Genomic DNA, 25,158 nt, shown 5'->3' on the forward strand with positions numbered 1-25,158 from the left:
CAATGTGTTTACATTAACAGCCAGAATTTGTCGCCTGAATGACTTATTACCAGGTTTTAGTGTGGCATGTCTGCTTTTCGTGTGTTAGGAAGAGTCATCATTTTTGGGACAGTTAGCTGGATTAATGTCCAATTACGAAAGCAATATAATGCTTAACTTCCAACACCCTTCCTTACTAAATTCTCATTAGAACACTCCTGCCTAAATATGTTTCTCCACTTAAGATGCTTCCTTGAATTGCCCCTTCAGTAGTTTGAAGTATATAGAAAAAGTTCACTTTTTTGACAGATGAGGCACATGAGTAGCCATTTTCAGTGGGTTGAGTGACCTAATTAGATTAGAGTGCTTTTTATTTCTAGTGTATGTTGGTAGTTAATGTCTTGAGACAAATAGCAAAGTGCTGGCTCGATGGTCATTTGGTATTAATAAAAGGATAGAAATAGACGTTCTACTAGGCCTTCCCCCCACCCCAAAAAGAGCAAAATATATAGACTAACATGAAATAGGGAAAAAGTTAGTTTAAAAAAATACTTGTGCATCTAATAGTTATACATACAGTAGAAATTTCAAAGTCGACTACCTCCAAAGTTATGAGTAACTTTATGCTGTTTGATGACACTTCTCCAAACTGGATAATTGTGTAACTTTAGAAAAAGTATGCAATTCTGCTCTTTAGTTAGTTCTGTTTGACATGACACCCGATCCCTTGACAATTGATGGTTTCCTGCGCCGTTAAAAAATAAATAAGTAAAAACTCTACTCATGTATCCTCCATTTCACAATGAAAAAAAATGATATTTAGGAAAAAAGTAATTAACGTGTGACTTGTATTGATCTATATGTATATAGACCATACATTACTGCCAGATATGCACTGTCAAAGAAAGTGCTGTTGGTTAAAAAATGCTGAGTTGCATTCTTGGATACAATGTGGGAGTACAGCTCCTTTTTGTGGAGCTGTATATCCATTTACTGTATCTGCCAATGAGTGAGGGCTTATTATTATGTTTTTTTTGGTCGCCTTTTTTTTCTATCTTCATTTTGCCATGATTAACCAACGCTATAATAGACGATAGACATCATGTTAGAAAATTTCTCCAGGTGCCTGAAGAAGACTTTGATTTCTTAAATGGTATTGGCATTTTAATGGACGCTTTCAGCTGCAGAAAAGTACTTCTTGCCATTAAGTCCAAGGGAACATTTCTACTTTCATATCTGCTCTGTCGGTTGTCAGGTAGCAAGTACCATCGGGGGCTGCTTGTCAGAGTGGACATGGAACGGGTTGTCTTAATTTCATAGCTTGCCGAATGCCTTACTGATAGAAACCTTGCATGAATGAGTCTGGCATGGATAAAGTGAAAAGTTATACCTTAACTTTACCTTGTTTATAAAATAATTTATAATACCTCGCAGTTAATAGGTTCCAAGACCTGCCGCAATAGGTAAATAACTGATGTGGGGACAGTTTTTATGGTGTCAATTTGAATTGAATTTCTTTAGTGTCATTATACAATTATAATGAGCTTCAAATATTCACTATGAAGTGCAAAAATAGATAATCAATGAATAATACATAAATAGGTAGTCACCATAAGAAAACAAGATAAACAAGTACTAGTCACCATAAGTAGACAAGATAAACAAGTACTAGTCACCATAAGTAGACAAGATAAACAAGTACTAGTCACCATGAGTAGACAAGATAAACAAGTACTAATCATCATAAATAGAAAAGATAAACAAGTATGGGGCCCCCTTAAGTAGACAAGATAAACAAGTACTAGTCACCATAAGTACTAGTCAACATATATAAGTAGACACCATAAATAAGTGGTCACATAAGTAGTCCGGTGCAAAAAGTGACTAAAGTTTGATAGTAGCCGGTGGAGTTTTAGTGCAAGTACAGTAGTAGGAGATGCATAGCCAAATGTGGTCACTGCCACTTAAGTGGCTTTTGAAATATTCTCCAATTGCATCTTGCCTTTTTCCCCCCATTTCACATTTGTATTTTCTTCCTACACTATAAACCTTTCATATAGTACATTTGGCAGATCCAAGTCACAATATGGTGAATACGCGATAGTCAATTGGCCAAGTGGCGAGGTATTACTGTATTCTAATTAGCGTTGATTATTACAATATTAACAATAATGTCTTCAAGGTCTGCGTTGAAACTTTGCTGATGTAAGCGAAATGTGAAAGTGACTTGTTCAAGTGATTTGTATTGTGAGCCTTTGATCACTCATCATTCGTAGCGCGAATAGCCCTCCTTCAGGAATTTGCCATTCAGGATTATGATTAGTAGCTGGCCATTCCTTCAGTTTTCTTCTCTTTGTAAATTCACTACTTTAAGCCAACTGATTTCAGCAGCTCACATCACTAATCTCTAGAGACTTGTCTACACGTGAAACTTTTTGCATTGAATCTTTTATAAGATCGGTGCTACGAGGCCCAACATGCTGAAAACTAACTTAGCATCATGGTCAAGATGTAAAAAGAAAACTTTTTGAAGTTGATAGGGAGGAGGGGAGAGACTGAGGACAGTTGATCATTTTGGCAGGGCGCTAAAATAAACTGAAAATGCAAAAGCTTCTAGTCCTGATAGCATTCATATGGAGTAGAGGAATTGCACACGACAAGGAAAATGCTGTTGGGAATGGAAAAGTCTGGAGTGGCAGAGAAGTACTGTATATTAAAAACACAGAAAATATACAGTTTGAGCGCTTCATAACACTGATGGTTTGCTGCGATTGTCATAGAAGAGTGGAAAGTGGTCTATGTATATTGAATTAACCAGTAGATTGATAATTAATAACAGTTGAGCAGGTCAAGTTGTGCAAAACCAATAAGGACAAAGATGTCATAAAAACATAAGAGCAGAGAAGTACAATTGCTGATATTGATTTCATTGTTCTGATTAAAAATGGTCCTTTTTCCCCAGGATTGAAATAATCAGCTACATGGTTAAAAGTAAGAAAGAAAGATGGAAAGAAAGAGGAAAAAGACATTTTAATGCTGCACTGCACAAAGCACGCTAGTTCTTTAAGGTCATTATGTTTAGCTTGTAAAAAAATAAAGACTAAACTCAATCAGTCATGCATTCTTTTAAAGAAGCATGATTTGTTGGTTGTTGTTTTTTAACGTTAATGTCACAATGTGGATGTGTTCTTGGCCACTAAATCACTGGCAAGAATATATTATGGTTGAAAAGAACAAGATATCACATGGGCATAACATAAAACTATTAAAAGAACATGGTATTATACCAGTAATCTATTACAAACCCAGGGATGTACTTTTAATCCGACAGATAGCGCGCCTAATATTTGTGAAGCCATTACTTTCGCAGACGTACACATGCTCTAGGAAATATATAGTTTCCTGTCTAGATGGCAGATGTATTTTTCTCAACATACAGCAGTAGAAATAAATTTCATCCCTCAAAATTGAACTTCCATTTATACTTCCTTAGATCGTATTGGAGATATTGCGTAGCATGCCCTTTTACTTTTGTAATGCCGACAATTGTTGATCAAATCTCTGCCAAAGTTCAAGCAATTGGCAGTAAATAAAAGAAAATTAACCAGATCTTTCTCAAACTTTTTATGAAGTCTGAAATCACCGATATGAAAATATCTCAATTCCCCTGCAATGCATTTTGAGAAAGATTTTATATTAGCGTTTCTTTTTTTTCTTCAGAATACAGCCAATGAACAATTAAATCTACTAGTACTGTGTGTCCATCACCTGTACCATTTGTCTGCTATCACTGGATAAGCCTCTTTGGGATGTCTGCTTGTGATCTGCAGGATACCAGCAATGTCCTTGTGCAATTTGATAGAAAACGTGTGAAAAGTGTGTGCATGTGTGTGTGCATGCGTGTGTGCATGTGTGTGTGCATGCGTGTGTGCATGTGCGTAGAAGGTAAAGATAAAAACTCCACCTGAGTACCTCATATTTTTTTCTCTTTCCAGAAGAACAAGTGAATGATGCAATGCATGGCAGAAATAAGAAAAATTATGTGCCATAATCTCACAGCAGTTGAATTTTCATAGATCAAGGTAAGAGACTAGGCTGCACCCAACTGCATCAGAGGATTACAGAAAAAAGTCTCGGCGAGAATATGTGGGTTTATATAATAGCAATATGTAGCCTTATTATTATAAATGACATGAGAGCCAAAGGGGTGTATGAACCATCCTTCTTGCCACTAATGAAAAAAAGGCTTGTATAGAATAGATGCTAACAAAACATTGAATATACCCAGTAGCAACATTTATGAAGGTTAGAAGACAATAGATTCATATAAAATAAGTCTTAGAATTCTTTGATATGAAGACAAACTATTTCAATGTTTGCTAATCCGAGCACTGTAGGTTTTTGTCGTGCAACAACAGGAAAGTCCATCCATTGATTAATTTTCCCCTGCTTATCCAAGGTCGGGTCGCGGGGACCAGCAGGTTCAATAGATAAGAGCAGACACTTTATCCAACTTTTCATGAAGAACCCCAAGACTAGGAACCATGAAATTATTTGCTTCTAGTCAGAATCCCAAATAGCATTAGTACTACAGCCAAGTTGAACTATAGATGATTTTGATATAACCATCCTCAACCTATTTATATTCTCAATATCCATAGCAACAATTCATATTAACCTTCTCTCCGTCATGAGTAAGATATTCATCATGCGAGTGAAAATAAAAAAACACGGAATCTCATACCGTACAGAAAATCTGAATTTAATACGAGTCAATGTGACCGCAGTGAAAACGGACAGATCGGATACACTCTGTCAATGCAAGCCTGATATCTTCAAAGGCCTCTACCCACAGCAAATTAAGGCAAACACACACACAGATGTGCACAGGAAATCATCAGCACGCCTACAGCGACAAATGGCTTTCAGATAAAATCAAGAAATTCATGGGAAAATTAATCAGGTTTTTCTCCCTAAAATTATCATCTTTTTCCATGTTGATTATGAATTCACTTTCTAGCTCCAGAACAAAAATGACTACATGATACTTTAACATAGCAATGTCTACAGACGCCAAGCGCGCTTAACGTGACCATTTGCAAAAATGGCTTTGTGAACTTGACCGCTGTGTGAAGTGTTTTGACTCACACACCAGCGACCACTTCTGGTGCACGTCATGCGAGTTAGTGAATACACTGATGTTACAACCTTCGAAAAGGCCGGGGATGACATCATCGCTAGCGAAGCGTGTCTTTATGCGGCTGATGTTCAGAAATGCTACGAAGTAATCGAGATGACCCCTCTGCGATGTTGGGAATTGCAAAGGTCACTCTCGATTATATCATTGCTGCTCTGTAGAGGTTTAGAGGACGCAGGACGGGGGATGAGGAACTAAAGGGGCGGTATTGGATATGAACATGGTCAGTTGTCCTCTGAGTCATACATTGGCGGACAGAGGTGTTGGATTACTGTCGCTGTGTTCTGTAGCAGGGGTGTCGTTAAGGGCCCTCATCCAGTCTGTTTTCCTTTGCTATCTCCTCTACTACACCTCAATAAAATGGTCAACTCATCAGTAAGCTGTCCATAAGTTTGATAACGACCCTGATTATTTGATTCTGGTGTATTAGTGGAGGAAGACATGGAAAACAAGCGCCCTCGAGGGCAGGAGTTGGTCACCCCTTTTGTAAAGTCTGTGGGCATGTCTCATCTGGTGCTGAATGCTGGCTCTTGATTTTTTTCAATCACTTTCGATCTAAACTCGACAATGAGACCCACAACATCTTCTAATTTGCTGTGCTTAGTTCAAGACATGATTCATCAACAATCAGTTGCACACAATCGACCCACATCTTAATTATCAATTAATTATACTAGTGAATCCCTAGTTAATTAACATGCCTTCTGTGCATCAAATATTTCAGACCAATGCTTGTTTTGATGTTAAACTCTAGATTGATTAATCAATTTTTGATGGTTAACAATTATGCCAATCATGTAGGATTTGTGAAGTCTAACGCTAGTATTGCTTTACCTGAAAGCAATGGCGCCATAATGACTCATCTACATTTAGCAGAGGTCCCAATCATCACTGATGGAGCGATGAATATTTCTATTGTGTTTTTTACCTTTACAACTCAAATTATGATGCAATGAGTACAGTTAAGTGGTATTTGGCGTTAATAATTCAAAATATTGATCACGAAAGCCCAGTTCAATCCTGGGTGGAATACTTTAGAGTATTAGTTGTTAACAAGGCTGGTGGAACAGTCCATTGCTATGCAACTCTCGAGCCTACGTAAAGAGGCATCAGTCGTGTAGGGATATTTTATTTTCTAAATAAATCTGACTGATTGATAGCTAAATATTTTCTGAGGAAGAACATTTGCCTTGCTTCAGGTGTACCCACGGCACACTTTATTACTTTGATTTTGAGGAGTCTCTCTTTCAGATGTATCAAAAAGTCTGCTCTATTAATTTAACATAAGAAAGGAGTGCATTTTGCCTGGTAGATGCACAGCAAAAATAACAGATAACACAGATATCCATTGCATTGAAAGACCACAGTTCTAATTAGCGAGATAACTAATGACGTTGAATGATAAATAACTTTGATTAATAGATCAGTCAGGCAGAGCAGATTGAGCCGATATAAAATTGGCTGCCAAGATAGACTTTGCAAATTGCCTCCCAGGTGAGACAATCTGGATCCCCTATGGAAGAGATGCATCAACCTGGCTTTACGTAAGCAACATGCTGTATTTCAACTTGCTTTGATTCTTTTCTTGAAATAGAAAGCTGGAGATGCGAAAGCTTTTGGCATCTAAAATGTGAAGAAAAAGAAGGCAATTATCTGGTGAGATGTTACGATTAAGTATGTAGTGAGGATATATGAGGGGCGGGGACTAGTTTGATGATGTGTGATTAACAAGACCAAGCGGTCAGACTGAAATGTTTACCTGTTAGAACAGGTATAAGGAACATTATCAAGTAAAAACTGTAGTTTGAAAAAATATAATTTCCAAAGACTAAGATTGCACATAAGCATTTAATAGAATGGCCAGATTCAAAATACATTCTTGACATTGTAATTTAATGAATTGTCGGAATATAGTTCTAAAATCTATTACAATAACATAAAATGACATTTCCCTCATCTAAAAACAACTATTTGTGAACAAATATGTTATATTCATGATGATTACTACATAGTAAAATTATACTTTGAGCTTTGGTGTGGCACACTCGCACAGGCTGTAAAAGACAATCCTAATGAGTATGTATGGTGTTCATTTTGTTAGCTTAACAGGACCAATGGCAACTGTTTTTAAAACAGAATATGTTGCCCCTACACTATTGCTTGGACGCGTTTTATTGCTTATAATTCTGGAGAGCGACTAAATTAGCAAATAAACAATTTTTTGTATCGATCAATCCACAATAAAATACTATTTCCCAAATGTCGAATTAATATTGACTCAAACTCGTGTCATACTTGACTTACAGGGTTGCACCATAACCAGTAGCTCTTTCCCCTCATTGAAAATTACACCTTGGTGTCCTCCCAGAAGAGCTGGATGCAGTGGCTGGGGAGAGAGAAATCTGGGCTTCCCTGCTGAAGATACTGCCCCCGCGAAACGACTTTTGGTAAGCGGAGGACAATGAGATGACACTTCTATTTGTCCATAAATCCAAATGAGAGTAATGAGGCCACATTCAAATACATTTCTTACTTAACATTAAAGATAAAAGTGCATTATGGCGAATAAAGTCAATGTCAGTTGTCAGTCTGAAGATAGAAGTTCATAAATGACAATAACACCGCAATGAACTCTTTATGTATTCATAATAATGGGTGCTTTGACACTTTAACAAATTGTGTATTCTCCATCTATTTTGTTGCATGCTATTCAGTGAATACAAAATATCTGCTACATTCTGTCATTTCAGATCACAGATTCCTCTGGTGTATTACAACAAAATCATGAGTCTCTATCCATTGCCATTAACAGAGACAGCTTGTGTGACTGAAAAGGTAACAATTCATCCATTTTCTATTCCGCTTATCCTCACGAGGGTCACACGATGCTGGAGCCTATCTCAACCAACTTTGGGCAGTAGGCGGATGGCACCCTGATTTGGTCCCCAGCCAATCACACAACACAATGGAACAAATAACCATTTACACAGACCCACATACCTAAGGACAATTTAGAGTGGTCAAACTTTCTACCACTCATGTTTCAGCCGGCCACCGAAAGAAACAATTGTTACACACAAAAAAAGAACTTTTAACCCTTTATAATGCAAGTTTTTGGGTGATTCAAATGACTGCCACCTCGCAGTCATAGTTCATATGGTGTGGCAGTCAAACAGTTCATAGTTTTAAATGTGTACATTTAAAAAAATCTATTTCCCTTGATTCTAATCCTCTGTATAACAAATGAAAGTGGAAGGATTTCAATCTGGGCCTTAAAACCCTTTAAACCCCTTAAACACTTTTTTTTCTTCATAGTATTTACCTCATTGTTCACCATCAACAATAATGGTTTTCTAATCCATTTACTGTAAACTTTGATAACTGTCAAAGCTCATCTTTTAGTGCCAAAATCTTGCAATAATAATGTCAAAATGATATTCAGTCGGTACATTTCTGCTGTTCTTGTTCGAAATATATTTTCACACATACGTACAAATGAGAGAATACATGGCAGTGGGTATCTAATTCGCAATGTATAATTCAGCAGTACTGCAGTGTGGTTGTTAGGGAATAATTACAGCTTCACAAAGATGAGTTTGTTGGTGTGCTGAGTCACCACTGACAAATGATTCTTTGCACGGTTCTCTTCGTCCCTTTCTGTGACCATAAATCTCAGGTAAAATGTCTATGCTCTAATTAATCAAAACTTCCAGTCAAAGCACATTAGCAAGGACAAGAGACATAAAAGCATATCAAAGGGACCGACACAAATGCAATTGCCTGTACCTAACGCTAAAATGAATACTTGTGCGTTGGCAGGACAAAAATTTCAACACAAGCTGTTGGAGGCGGAAAAAAAGCTATTTTTCAGAAAAGGCACGAGATGAAGACTGGGCCAAAGGACATATACGAAGTAAATAAAAAGGAGGAGGTTTCATGGGTACTTGGGCGTGGGAGAGAGAGGAAGGAAGGGGGAAAGGGGACAGTCGGCACTGAAAAGGATGAGACCAAGTGAAAGACGCAGAGCAGGGGAGAACATTAAATCAAACGTGAGTGGAGGAAGTCATTTAGTTAAATTTAGCCATCGTTTAGAAACGACAGCTCGGCTCAGCACCGGCTTGTGGATGCCAACGAAAGCGTGCTGACATCCATATGAGGAAAATATGAGGGCAGAGGACAGAAAGGATGTGGAGAAGGAAAGAGGAAAAAAATGGAAGGAATACCAGTAGAAGAAAGGCAAGAAAAGGAATGAAGGAGGTTAGAAATGAATTTAGGGAAATTGAGCCAATATTAAGGAAGTGGGAGACACGGAGTGTGCAGGAGAAAGAAAAAGGAATGGAGGAATAATTAGGAGAGGAGACGAGCTGTGTGACTTCTCGCCATCACTATCTTAGTCAGTTCAGTGACGTCATCTTTTTAACAGGATTGGTGTCAAATCTGGCCTTCCTCCTGTTTCCAGCACAAGAAGGCCCAGGGAGTTTATTGAAGAAAATTGTTACATTATTTTATACCGCTTTCATCTATCATGAGCAAATTATCCCCATTTCAGATCGATTCACTTTTCTATTCTTGCACTTTATTTGACACGACATTTTTCACGACATCTTTCAGTGAGATCATTTTAGTGAGGTTTTCCTTAACTACTTTGTGTAGTGTTCCAAGTCATCAGGTACAATTTTGAAGAAAACAATCCTTTAAATGACTCTCAAAAGCAACACAACAATGCCTTGAGAGAAAAAAAACGCGCACGCAAAACCCAAGACACGACCCATTTCATTGAAAATGGAAGAGATGTCTCGCTCTTACAATGAAAATCAATAAGATAAGAGATTTTACACCTTGCCTGTTTAAAACAGTCAATTAATTTTGCTTTAAAGACATGCTACTGAATACATTTCTATTGAGAACATCATAAATGGGCCAACGGAACATTTCTGTGTTGGTATAATAACGCTTTATGGCAGAGGTATTTTGAGCACTGCGTACAGCAACGCATATTGAGAGACAATGTGACAATACTGCGTATATTGTTTATGTCTCAGAAGTAAGTGTGTTTTAACTGACATCGCTCTAGTTTAGTAAATGACCAAGCAGCTGGTACAAAATTACGTTCATTAAAATGTTAAGACTTACAGCTCTTGATGTACAGTGTTTACTAAATTTATGCAAAGCCTAATTTAAATGGCACTAGGAAAAAAAATGCTATTTGTTTCTTTGATGAGCACACAGGACCGCCTGTGCCCCGTTACAAATGACAAATCATTACTCCCTGAGAAAGAAAATGACTGAATAGATTATAAATACACAACGTAAAAATTGCCTTTATTGTGAGACATGGCCCAAGCGCTGTGGTAATTATGAATGCCCTGGGCAAAGTGGGAAATCACAGCAAAAAGATGGTAATTCCATTACAACCAATTGTCGATGGCTACCTGATTTCAGGCAAAGAAGCAAGCTGACAAGAGTGACATTAGTTTAGTTAGCTACTGTATGTAAATACTGTGATACTATTGCAACCAGTTTTATCGAGTATAACAATAAAACATTAAGCAGGCATGAACCCCATGTTTGGAACAAGCAGCTAAGTCTTAGATAATGGCTTCTTATGTGCTTCCCCTCAACAGATTAAAGGCATGCAGATCCCCAGCTTCTCCCTCTCTCACCATTTAACTACCTAGCATCCACATTTCTACTCCCACCTATCACAACACCCTCCCACTCGTCTCATCTAATTTTTCTTCTGAATAAGCCGACTCATTCACACTCTGCTTATACTGTACTCGACCTCCCGTCAGGTTCTTCTGTCCCCTATCATTTAGAAAAGTGAACTTTACATTCCTCTAACAGGGTCTCCTTAGAGCAAGGATGGAAAAACTATGCCACAAAGTGCCACTGTGAGTGAGGGTTTTTGTTCCAACTTATCAAGGGTACATCTTTTCTCCAATCATACGAGTGCAGTCAGGTTCTTCTTGTTTCTTCAAAAACTTTATTGGTTTAAAGAGCTGTATATTCCATGCTCCGAAGTTAGACATTGGAATATTCAGAGAGAAAAATTGTAATCTCACAAATCCATATTGTAACATTAAAGACTAAAGTCACTTTAATGCTTATTTTAATGTCATTTGAACTGGAAGTTGTTTGGTTTCACGGGTTCCAACTTTTGGCAAAGTAAAGTCTGTGCAAGCACAAAAGTTATTTTTGCTTAATATTAAAAATTTGAAGGAATTATGGTAGAAAAAGTCTTAATATTGATGGACTTCAACCTTTGGTGACGTAAAGTCAGTGTGAATTTTTTTTTAACTTTTTTTGTGTTTCTTTGACTCTGGTTTATTAAATATTGATTAGGATGACTTTATAATGTAAATATAGGTTACAGAGTTTTAAATTAGAATATTTTTAGCTGGTAGTGTGCCTTGAAATTCATGCAATGAAAAAAAAGTGTCGCATCTCTTTGGTTAGGAAACACTGGATCGGTTGGAAGAAAAACCTGTACCCACAGCCTGTACACAAGAAACAACAAAAAGGCTGAAATTGCAGCAAAAGAATAACCTCGATAAATGTAAAGAAAACGGTTCATATTGAGGGGAAACAGGTACGATGGAGGCGGCTCTAGAATGACTGAAACCTAGCAGGGGGTGGAATTTTGAATCGAGCGAGAAAGAAAAGGATATAGAGAAAGGCGTTGGACACAAGGGCCAAGGGGGGTGTTGAAGACACCGAGGGATGGGGGGTCCATACAGGGCAAATTGTGACAGGAGAGTTATTTCGCTGCTCATTTAGACATCTCAATGAAAATGCCAACAACCTAATCAAAGGACCGCAAAGAGCAGAGAGAGAGAAGGAGCGAGAGATATCGAGCTCACAATGGGAGGAGAATAAGGTAGAGTGAGGAAGAAAAAGTGAAGGGAGTTTACGAGGGAGCAAGTACATGAAGAGATGAAAAGATGGGCACCCAAGAAAGGACGCAGGAGGAGGAATAGGGTTGGCAACCATTAGGGGAGAGAAGAGGACAATACAGAGGAATGAATGAAAACACAAGGCATGATGACTTATGAAGGGAAAAGCAGTCAAAGACTTGACAGGGGAGAGAAAATCGATGATCTAAAAAGTGCGACAGACGGAATCTGAGGGAGGTAATACTGCGTTGAGAAAGAGGAGATGTGTCTCTTTCAAGAGGTGATGCTTTTAACTCGAGAGCCCACAAAGTGCAAGGAAACAATCCATCATAAAACACATTGTAGTGGGGAAACGCACGTAGAAAACAATTGTGGGTTGTATGATGATCTGAAATGTACAATGCAACTGCTTTTCCGTTTTCTCTCAAGGATGCCATGCATCCAAAGACAGTTAACGGTTTTGTTCAAACTACTTTAACTGTGTTAGTTTAAGATAATCGTAGCCTCTATTCATGTGCATTTATCTCTTTAATTATCATGGAACCCTTTGTCTTCTTGTGTAGTGTCATGGTGTCAATGGTAGTAGGTTTCACTTCTTTTGAATTTCTACTTGCCGTGTTAAGGATTTAGTATCCATTATGAAGGATATGATTCAAGAATGGCTCTTATTCATATCCATACAAGGCTATTACATTAAAGTCAGAATGCACTGTTACCTGTGTACAGCAAGGTTTGTTTGTTTTTGTCTGGTTTTTTTTTACATTGTTTGCTTTGTCATATATTAAACACGTTGCCAATTTTAGGGTGAATAAATTCCCAAACAAATATTTGTTTCTGCCATGGTGCATGTCGTCTGGGCCGATACATATTTTTGCTCTGTGTTTAAATGCAATTTTGTGCCTATCTAAAAACAAATTTCACTGAGCTTACCAGGCAGACCGTATGTTGTTTGGCTGTCACTTGTCAGACTTAAGTCACCGTGGTTTAGATTTAATGGCCTGTCAAGGACACGGCAACAAAAGTCTTTGTGCGAGATCTGGAGAGAGGGTCGATGTTTTGTCTGTGTATTTTTTTCGCTTCAGTCCTTCAGCCTTTGTTTGGTCCACCTTTTAAGGATTTAGACAACCAGCATTGGGCAATTATTAATTAAAATATACGTGGGCATGAATATGAATGAGCATTTAACATTTCATTTTCCAAAATTGATGATCTAAATTGTCGCTTCTTCCATCTTCTCTTCCTTAACCACATGCTTGCATGCTCTACCTACCATTCTCAGACTCTCCGTCATCTTTGACAAGGTGATAATGCTCGGGCTTTTGATATCAGTGGGGCATGAAACTTGAGTAAAGCTTCCATTTTACGGATATTTCTTATCTTAGCTTTTTAAAATCATTTTCCATCCATCATCCCTCCTTTCATTTTTGTCATCTTTTCCTGTTTGGGTTCATGTTGAGCAAAAGCCTATCCCAACAGACTTTTGGAAAAGGGGTGGGGTATATCCTGGATCAGTGACACGACAGGGTTTAAAGGTCATCAATACACCCGTGAGTTTGAGATATACTTAGTATCTACTTAGTAAGCATATGCATATTTGTTTCACTATTGTAGTAATTGAAAAGCAGCAAATCTGTATTGCACGAACAGATCTAATACTTACGCTTTGATTTTTGAGAGCCATATGACTGATATGCCCTTCGGGCTACATGTGGCCCTGGGGCCGTACAAATGCCCAGGTCTGGTGGATTTTTTCATTAGCCCCTGGATAGTCAGAAAATCCCTGACTTATTCACGTACCCAGTCTGTAACATGGGTACTTTCGTCAATACATTTTGAGTCAGTCAATCAATTTAACAATCTGTCCATCGTTTATTGAGTAAATCTGAAGGCTGGACAACAAGGCTGTGTGTGGTATAGTACACCTCAGGACAGTTTAGACAGCACCTCAAAAATGTCGACACAAGCGAACAACCATTACAAGCCTCCTGCACTGTCCTGTTGTCCTCTCTCTGTAGACATTGAAATGCTTTTGTGCTGCTTTTTTGTTCTGTACACCTGAGCGACCATAACCAATCATTAAAAATGGATTGAGTATGAACGACACTCCGAGGAACGATTGTCCTTAGCTTAAACATTCGTATGGATATGTACGCAAATCACACACACACGCTCACAAACAACACCGCATCGAATACAGACATGCATTAAAGTAATCACATAACACCTCCAACCAGAGCCACTTGTTTTGCACGCTTGCACGCTGAGTGGAGGATGCTCTCCTGAGAATAGAGTGGAATGGTGTTTGAGGACATTTGTGGAGAACATCCTTATCTATTTTATTTGTTAAAGGCAACCAAACTACTTGAGACTGAATAAACAGCCCCTCTCATGATTTTAACCACTTACTGCACTCAATCTTCATGACTGTCAAGACATGATTAGCCTAAGAGCTAGTTGATTAGCCTGACGGGTGTTTTCCTCCAACATGTTCATTTGTTTGTTAGCACTTAAAAAGAGCAGAGAAATACCCATCACATTCTCTGCATGGAGTTGTCCATGAAGACAACAACACATTTGAGGTTGGAGCACAACATAATGCAACACAAAGGTTGTACGGCTACATCTTGCGTGGAGGCACTCAGAGCAGATGTGCGCAAGCTTGCACGGGGTCATTTACACTTACAAAAGAGCACTTAAGCGTCAAACAATCCTCCATCTATTTTCTTCCAACGCATGTACAAAGATCCAATCCTGACCTCTAACAGTTTGCCTTTGAAGGCTGAGGCAAACACTGTCGCTTGCAGACTGCATGTCCTTTAAATGATTGATATCCTGTCAAGTTACACTTTTTTCCCCAAGTTTTTTTCCCATCGACCCCAACGCGGCACTTTGTAGTACAGTCGGGCATCATGTCAGAGACAGCATCATTATAATATTGGACAATTTAGATAAGTACAATCCATGTAAATGGAATGAAAAACTGAGAGGCTTGGTGGTAGGCAATGGATGGCACTTGCCTACCACGGGCTACATAGATGGAAACACTAAAAACAATAGCAATCATCTGTGAACTTGGTGTAATAATTACTGTAGCGCCCCGTTTTTACGTCTGCGTGTTTCACCGTCTCGCTTTCCCCCTAAAATCACATTAATGGATGAAAGTAGCTTCTGCTGCTGCCGACTCATTGCTTTGAAATGGAAATGTAACTTATTGCCTCCATATGTAGACTGCAGACATGCACACGTAAGCACACACAAAGACACAATCGGGCATACAGTTTGCGTAGGTGTGTTGCAAGTGTCTCAATTTCTCTCGTGAACACACACACCCAACTGATGCCCTTAAACCATGGGACTAAGTGCAGCAAAAGCTAAAATAACACTAATGTGACATTAACAGACACATTAGCCTGCTTAATGTTAGCCCGCGAGCCAGCCATTACCCTACAGTTTACACAAAATGCCACACTAACAAAGAGGCAAAGGAAGAAGGCTGGAGCAGCAAAAGTGCTTCATGAAAAAAACACATCAGCCCTCGCATTCATTGCACTTCGGTTTTAAACAGTAAGACAACTAGCTTTGTCCACAAAATTCCATGCACAATGGCTCTAAAGTGTCTTTTGGCGAATTCCAGATTCACTATAACATCCAACCAATTGACCCCACTCTCATTTCACTTGATAACCATCCCAAATGACTTTTATCGGTGTTAGTTTAGCAACTAAATGGGTTCAACATTATTGACAGAGTTTTCATTGGTGTGTAAATTACAGTACCTTCAGCTATTATTATGGTATATATATGGCTTGTGGGGAATTGCTAAATTACGGTTTTATTAACCTTACAAAAGCAATTGACTACAATCTCCATTCACAGAGAACAATTTTTCCTGTGGTTCGGACTACTATAGGTTTACAGGCAAAAGGCCACTAACCCATTCCAAATTAATTAAATACAAGAAAGACCTGCAGCAAATTGTGATTTGGCAGCAGTGTAAATTATGTGGAGATGCTAGTAATTGCATTGTGCAATAATATCACGATACCGTGCCAGCAAATGATAATCATGTTATCTATATCAATTATGCAACTAAAAACTCAATCAAAAAATACACACCATCCTATCAAATGGTACTGAAGAATTGAAAATATATCAAAACTGTCTATTTCTACCTCGGAGCAAATGTAAAACAAGAAAAAAAGAGAAAAAACTGATGTACAACAGAAAGAAGTAAGTCTTAATTTAATATACGACTGATTTCAGCAGTGTAATTCATCGGTAAATTTTCTAGTCTGCAACACAACTGAATAAAACAACGTAATTCATAGTTGTTGGATTTCTATTTTAAGGCAAGTTGTATTCACATTCACAAACGTGCCCTTCCAATTCCGTTGATGTCATTTGTTGAGTTTAGATTATATTACCCTTCAGTTTTCCCAAAATGTGCATTCACCAATATGTGTGTCACAATTTTTCCTCGGGGAGCACTTAACAAGTTTTGAGTACAATTGTGTCACCTGCAAGAAAGAAACTCTGGCTACTACAAAATCAGATGAAAATTACGTGATGTGAAGGCACTGATTTGTAATCATGTGATCAGATTTTCAAACCTGTAGAAGGTTCTTAGTACATAAGTGTGAAGCTGGCATGTTAACTACTCTTCCACTCTAAGCAAACACTATCATTGTTATTAGTTACTGTTATTCGAGCTCATGACAGCTTATTGACAACAAGTGCTCACATAACTTCATATGAACATATATTCTATCTGCACTCAATTTACTACCGAAAATACAAAACCACATCTCTTCCTACCAGACTTTATTTAATCCATCCACAATTCAGTGGAAATTATGGCACTTGCTTTATTAGAATTGAAGAAATATACCATAGCTGTTCATGTTATAGAGCAATTTGTAAAATTGAATTTGAATATTAGTTTTCATGGCTATCTTGTAGCCACACCGAGCAATCTTTCATTATGAACGCCAGTCGAGAAGTTCATTTCATGCTTATTTTTAGAGCTGGCTGACTAATCCTGTGTTATGAAATAACTCTCCGCTACCACCACAGCGAGGCGTGAGCACCAAATTGTGCAGAGAAATAGCAACAAACTTTTGTGGTTAAGAGACAACATAAAAAGTTCCACACCCGCAAATGACAGCAACACGGTGGAAGTTTAAGGCTCGTCTGTCAAACAAGACATTTGGTCTCCGGTCTTCTTTTTGTATTTCCTTATTTTGAAACTAGAAATGCAGGCAATACGTAAGGAGACAATTTGGACTGGCAATGCAACAAGACAAAGGATGTCCGAAATGTAAATTCCATTACATTTTTTGCTGAGTGCACAAGCGATGAGTATCAAAAAATTTTTCTATTTAATGATCAATTAATCATTGTGGTGAGAGTCCTGATGTTTGTTGGAATATGGAATTAAGGTTAAGTGGCTTCAAAACAATGTGTCCATCTCTTTGTGCCTCGCAACTGGGGAGCCACCGATATAGCCTGGTGTCCGTTCACTGGGCTCCAGAATCCCTAGTGAAGGAGAAGTGTTTTGAAATGAAAGCTTCAAAACGAAAGCTTCCCTTTCTTATCACCCACTCCATCTGGTTGAGTCAACCTTGGCAACAACCGATGTGACAAGCTTGCTCGTCAAGGTTCCTGGTCACCTCAGCGTATTTCCGTACAAATGGAAAAGGTATAAATTCCTGATGGACAAGGTGATGAAATCATTTAATTCCAGACATTACTAGATGAGCAGCACAAGATGGGAAAGTCATTTGTGATTAATAGAGTCTGCTGAGGAATACATTTTCATTTTCTCCTTCATTCTGCCTGCTCCGAACTCACTTGCTAAGATACTTGTTCTCGCTTTCTTTGTCTTCACAGACACATTCTTGCTTCCATCTACCATCTCGTTTTATGTTATAATTTACTGTATGTAGGCCAAGGCTCTTTTAAAACTTCTGTCAAAGCGCTTTCTCATTCGTAAGCCATCATAAAGAAACAATATGTCTGAGAATGCCTTTCACTATTACATAATCAAGTTCCACCATAATATTTAAAGGTTCCCGATTTATATTATTAAGTATTTGAATGAAAACAAGTCTTGTTGTTTGACATTGACCCAGTGTCAGCTAATCATAACTTTCTGTGTAAATGTGGTGGGTCTTTCCCTTAACTTTCTAACACATCAAAAATCTGTGTGTAGATGTAAGTATGAGAAGCCCGATAATAAAATCACTTTATCGCTGTCTGCTATCTTCTGTAAGGCACATATAGATGTATGGGTTGTTTTCCAGGGATTCAAACTAATCCTCAGCATGATAATTATAAACTATGACGTGTGAATGATCTCAATTTATTTTGACATTTGATCAATTCTTCCACATTTTAATGTCAGCGGAATTGTTAAAGTTTCTTGACTTTTCATAACATTTTATATGACATTTCCAGGACAATCAATAATTAGTCCCATCTTTGAATTTTGAAGTGCATCATCCACATTTAAAAGGTGGCAACCATCTGGGATTCACGGATGCACAAAATAGATTGTTGCTATCCTCCGTCTGTCTTTCCAGATGCCTTTTTGCCCTTTAATTCCCTTTAAATCACTATCGCTCTCTCTGTCTTTACTTTTTTTTAAACTAAATGTTGCTGATGAGTTTGACTCTACATGGATCATACCTGATCATTAGGTTGTGAGGCTTTGCAACTGAATGGAGGAAAGCTGATAAACAGTGAGAGGGAAATATAAAACATATAAACATAAAACAGATTAGAGATGAATCGAAGATGAAGGGCTGACAGAAGTTCCTTTAGCTCCTAAACCGTTAACATGAACCGGGAACCCATTTGTCAATATGCGCCCTTCTTTCATGCAGCGGCGTAGTTTGGTTGCCAAGTTGACCATTAGCAGCTCTCTGAATACCACTATCAGGCAAACATAAACTAATTGTCTACCAGACACAACGCTAGACACCAAATTGATTTCATTGAGAGGGCTGACAGCTGTAATTCACTGCCAAATCTCCCATTCAAAATGAATGTGATGCCTACCGCAGTGTTCTGTTCCAGTCAGACACACAGTTAAGGGACAGCTCAAAGGGAAAAAATAAATAAATAAATAAATAAAGATCATAGATCACTCAACATTGCAACCTGAAGAATACATACTAAATGTTATGTTTTGAACAGAAGTTGTTCTGTTTTACGGACTTCGACTATATGCAAGGTCTGTATGAATATATATACCTGCTTTTGACGACAAGCGAGGCATTTTTGCGAGACAGTTCAACTTTGGTCTGAATGCACCAAATCTCAAAAAGATGTGTCATGTCCCACTTTTTTCCGATATTATAATGACATTATTTACTATGGAATTTTGTTCCTTTCGGGACAAAGTATGAAAAATGGAGGGTGAAAAAGACAAAGACAGAGAAAAAATTATACATTAAGTATACTGATGTTGATGTTGAGGACCAAATAGCGGACGACGAATGAGTAACGTAAAGTGAAAGTGTTGTAGCTCAAGAACCTAAAAACCCGAGGACTCCCTTATATCAGCCGATAAGATGTATAAAACGATAGCATTTACTACATCGGACAAAAAGCCAATATAGTAATTACAAATATGATACAATAGCGTGTTAATGTGTTGATTATATATGCTTAGAACTGCTGCTGTGGAACAATTATTTTTCTGCCAGGTTGGTGCATAGCCGACAGTGTGACAAGTATGATGGCACCCATGAAGCTCGGCAAGCACAAGACAGAGAAGCCATTGACAAACAAGTTAGCTCCCTGCACCAAAATGTGAATGTTAACACTTTCCTCCCACTGAGCTGCATCCATGTTGCTCACCAACTTCCCACCAGCACGAGAAGCAGCATCAGCACTGCAGGCCCGCTGACACAGAGCATCAATCCGATCTCAGCATCGCCACACCAACGGAGACAAACTCCAGTAATGTAAAACCCAACTTCCACTCCGTGTCTAACTTTGACGGGTTTACGATTTTAAAGTCAGGAGCCCTAGTGCACATTTAGTGTAACTGCACAATGTACTTAACGCTGAAGTCTTTCAATTACTCCTTTTCCAACTACTTATTTGCAAACAAGGAGAAAGTGTTCCATAAAAATGACCAAGTTGAGTGCACACACAGACATTTCAGGGAAGACGTCCTTTTTCCGTACCATCACGCTAATTCGATCATTTTACCTCACACGCTCAGACTTCAAAACTCACCTCCAGAGGCGACGAAATCCCCGAGGAGGAGCCCCGTCAGGAGAAACAGCGAGAGGTCGCGTCTCACTCGGGCCATGTTGTTCACCACCAGCCTCCTCCGCTTCATCGTCGTCAGCGGCACCTCCAAATCCATCACGTTGATGTTAAATAAATCCAAGCTGGCTGAAAGCCACCCCCCAACCTTGCCGCTCTGCTTGGCTGAAGGAAGCGGAGGGGGGTAAAAGATGACAGCCGCCCCCCCTCCTCCTTTTCTTTTTGCGTTGTTATAGCTTTTCAGAAAGCCAAATAAAAGACTAAAAAAACTAACGTTGGCCGAGGATCAATCACGGCTATTCCAGGCGCGCGCGTCCATGGTGGATGAGCGGCGTGGGGCTGGCGGAGGCAGCGCGCAGCTGGTGTGAGATGTCATAGCAGAGGAGGGGAAGGGATGGAGCGGCTCAGCGAAGGTGATGAGAGGAGAACGGAGGAGAGATATGATCCTCGCTTGGTCCTCACAGCACACTGAGCAGCAACGACTGGGAGGCTGAGGAGAGAGAGAGAGAGAGAGAGAGAGGGAGAGGGAGAGGGAGAGAAGGGGAGCCGACAAGAGGGAAACCGAAGGGGAGGGAGGAGAAAGAGAGACCTTTAGCACACTTTATTGGGGTGAATTGAAATAAAAGTAGTACTTTTGCAGTCATACCACATATGAGGTATGGGAGAAAAATGCCAAGACAGGTGTCATCAAAGATACACGTCATATCCAAAGTACATTTGTACATGAGTTTTCCCCTTCAATGTGGGCTCGGGTATCAAGCGGCACGTCGACAGAGACACCCTGCGAGAGAGTTGTGGCTAGACAACTCGTGGCTGCTGGCAATGCCTTGAGCATCTGAAGCTGCCTGGCCAAAAAGGAAGCGGCCATGACGGAGAAACTTTTATACTCACTCTATGTACCTGATGATGACTGCTGAGGATTTCAAACTGCTTCATGACACCAGTAATGGACATTTCATAACATTTTGTGTCAGATAAACTAGGTAAACTTTTTGGTTTCGAGAAAAGAGTTTGAATTTGGCGGAGTTGCAGAACCCTTAATTGATAAATTGATTATTCTTTATTAATCCACCCTTAGGAAGATGCAGGTAGTACAGTAAAAGGTTATTTTCTGCTACCGGTTGCATTGAATGGCTTTTTGTTAGTGGCAGTCACCACAGGTCAGTTTAATTACCCCAGTAGATAAGAGATCACTTTTTTTTAACCAAAATCTGTCATTTATGGGAGTTTGAAATACTCGTTACCATATGTGGTGGGAATGTGTACAATAGGTTACGCTTACATTCTAAGCGAGTCAATAAGAGCATATTGGTGAATGTTAAATACAACGAACGAGTGTTTGGCATTCTGGAGATTTATAGTCTTCAAAGATTGTTGAGCAACAACACATCTCCGATCCTTATAACCAAATAAATACATTTTAAAAATTCAAACAAATAAAGAGTATGGAGGTAGAAGAACTGTGCACAAAGTTGAAAACGAGTTCAAAATAATGCGTTAACATGACACTATGTTTAATGGTGAAAGACAACTGATTTTGGACTCCAAATAATCAGATTGGATTCATTTGGTTTAATTTTGAGGTTTATTTTCAGCTCCAAACAATTAATTTATAAACCATTATTATTAAAAAAATTGTTAATTGCAAGAATATTTAGCTGTAGAACGCAATTTTGTTTTGCCAAATTTTCACACACAAAAAAATTAAATGTCTGTTTGATGCCATTCAGGCATAGATATGATTTTCAAAAATACTTTTAGATTAGATAACAGAAAATCTCATTATGTTGAAAAGTCAAAATAACAGTGATAACATTTGAAATAATAGCAGGTATGCACTTTGTGGAAGGTTAAAATAAAACTCATCACTATGTAAAAACACAAACAAGCCACTGTTGTGGTTCCGTCATTGTCACAGAAGCCAACACGGAATGATAAACACCAAAGGAACTGAGAAACTCAAGAGGAAACAAGCAAAATGGTAAGCTAATGGGGCCAATACTGTAGAATAGCTGGAAGTAATGTGGGAAGAAAGAAGGAAAGATGTATGCAAAGAGACGGCGTGGAAAGATGAACATGGAAAAACATGACAGGAGAGAGTGGGAAGAGGGATAAAAGGAAAGACGCTTCCCATAGGGAGGAAGACGGGGAAAATGAATGGCAGTAGGCCTTCAGGAAGGAAGTAAATGATGAAGGGAGGAGGTGGTGATGATAAAGACAACAGAAAGAGGACACACAAAATTAGCCACACTTGCCAGATCCATAAAAGCTATGCCCAAAAGTCTGTTTTCCCGAGATAATTTGATACTGCTGAAGAAAGTGGTGGTCTTTTCCTGAACCCCGTTATCAAATTTTTCCTTTGTTTTCATATCTTTCATTCGTGAATGTTCTGCCCCAAGAATGCCGCCCTTGTAACAAAGCAGTTGTGGTTAATAACTTAAATGTTTCATGGTAAAGCCATTCGTCCTTTAATTCAGGCTGAATTGCTCCTGTTTTAAAAATCTAAAAATTTTATTGTTTCATATCGTCCTTTGTTGTATGTTGTGATGTAAGTCAATGTTTATTTGGTTGACCAACTATATCGGTAATAGTCATCGAAGACATGGATTCTTGGTGCTGTAATTATTTTTGTCAACATTTTCTCTTGTATTACATGAGATTGTGCGTTTTTGTTCGTTTGTTTTTGTTTTTTAAAGGTGAGGCCTGGTTTGTTGAAAACTTGTCCAGTAGCACAATCCTAACATGACCATTTATGGATCAATTGGATTCAGTCTAACGAGTAGTGTTCAGCTGTATTGGATTACGTCATGATGGTTTAACCCGTTTTTTTTATCTGCTTTTTATTCCTGAAATGATTTTTAATGCACTCTTTCCTTCTGACTAGCACATATCACAAAATCCCATAATAACTTCATTCATTTGCCGTTCTGCTTATCGTCACCTGTATCCCAGTCCTACTGAGGGATTACCACATATGAAACTGTCTTACAGGGTTGTGCAGTTGAAATGAAATTATAGTTATTATAAGTACCCTTCTGACAGTGGCAAAAGTGAATATGATTATACTTGTCAAACCAAACGCTAACTCATTTGCTTGGATTAGTTACACAGGAGAAAGTGGGATAATGCTGAAAAGGTGAAATGGAATTTTCTTTGGAAATCTTCATTTTCAATTCAAGATGACATGATTACTCAACCTCATCCTCACCTTTCCAGTATAACAAAAGATGTCCACTAGGGGGTCTACATATAATCCATTCACACTGGAACCGCAGCTATGAGCCAGTTATTGATCGATGATTCCCAGTGGTGTGTGGGGAGGATCACACTAACGAGATTACAATGCAGCGAACACCATGTTGCGACCTATTAAGCCAGTGGGCCGCCAGATAGTGGTGGAAAAATGCAAATTGCTCATCAGCTCAAAATGGTCTGCTGGACCTTCACAGCAGGAAGCATCTGATATTCTCAGTTGGCACAGGTGTGAAGTATGCACTCTGAATAGGTGAAAATGACTTTCCAAATAGCCCATTTTACAAGTTACAATTTTTACATCTCCAGGTCAACTCATCTACAGTTGCTAGAGAAGGGTTGGCGCGACACGTGGCTCTCGAGTCGTATGTGGCTCTTTGGCACAGCAATCTTCAGGACAGTTGATGCATTTAATCTGGCAAGGTTGCATTTCATGTGTGTTTTGAGGGTGGGCCATGACCTTGAAATGAACATGTTTTGCAAGAGAAAGTGTTACGGTGAATAATAGGCTATAAGTTGTGCGTTTCTGTGTGTATCTGTCTATTTTGGCAGGCTATTGCCTGATGAGGCTCTTTGACAGTGTGTACTAACTTGTTTGCCACCCCTGTGCTAGAGCAATGACAATTTGTTGAAAGTGTTACAGCTACATTTTAAAAGGAATCAAAACAATCCCCCTTTTCTTCCCAGCCGTGGAACAGTAGGTTTTACCTTCAAACTAATGGCCAAGACTATTCAGCATCTTTGCTTTTTATTTTGTTAATATTATATCATCACAGATTTGGTCCTAATCTGCGATCTAAACTTCTATATAACAGTCTGTGAATAGGCACATGTCGTTTCACAGCATTACATTGAGCAATTCAGCCATCTGGTTGCTTACTGTGTATCCTGCTGGTTTAGTTTTATAAAATATCTGTACCTACTGGTGGGAGGGACGCCATGTTTAGGCAAACAAGCAAAGAAGGAGAAAGTCGAGAGGGATGATGATTCAGAAACTGATTGATGGAAAGCAGACAGGAAAAAAATGCTTACTGAAAAGCTGCTTCTTATGTTGCAGCGTGTAGTTATGCTGTCCTCCGCTGACAAAAGATGGCATTGCAAAGAAGGGTTAGAAGAAGAGCAAAAAGTTGAAATTTAAAGCGAACGACCATTCACACTAAGGGTGAGAAATCTCTGTTGACCTTTTAAATCCCAAATCACTAAGTACACCAAGTAGATCTAAATATATGAAACATCAGGGGAAAACTAAACTGTAATATAACCCCATAAGGTGTTAAACACTTTTTGTACCTACCTATTATTATGATGGCTTATTCATGTTGACTGGTTATCTATGTTGACTACGATTTATATAGTGTTGAGTAATATTTATTTATTATGTTGAATACTATTTATTTATTATGTATTTATGATGTGTTATGTGTTATTTGTTGTGTTGCTTACTTATTTATTGATTTTTTGTGTGGTTGTTTGTTGTTATTTGTGCACTTCATAATGAAGCTTTAAATCTCATTCTACCTGTATAACGACATTAAAAGCATTTAATTAAATGGA

At 38.6% G+C, this 25,158-nt stretch overlaps 1 protein-coding gene across 2 annotated transcripts in view; it reads right to left on the bottom strand.

The window, feature by feature from the left end:
• Positions 1–20,837, bottom strand: part of LOC144193894 (CUB and sushi domain-containing protein 1-like) — a 253,549-nt gene extending 232,712 nt beyond the window's left edge. For both annotated transcript variants that reach the window (XM_077712526.1, XM_077712525.1), the window contains exon 1: positions 20,320–20,837. In XM_077712526.1, the coding sequence (XP_077568652.1) occupies positions 20,320–20,452 (133 nt within the window). In that variant the 5' untranslated portion in view covers positions 20,453–20,837. The remainder of the gene's footprint in view (positions 1–20,319) is intronic.
• Between the last annotated feature and the right edge of the window lie 4,321 nt (positions 20,838–25,158).

Source organism: Stigmatopora nigra, chromosome 3 (assembly GCF_051989575.1).
Source record: "Stigmatopora nigra isolate UIUO_SnigA chromosome 3, RoL_Snig_1.1, whole genome shotgun sequence".
Classification (NCBI taxonomy): domain Eukaryota; kingdom Metazoa; phylum Chordata; class Actinopteri; order Syngnathiformes; family Syngnathidae; genus Stigmatopora; species Stigmatopora nigra.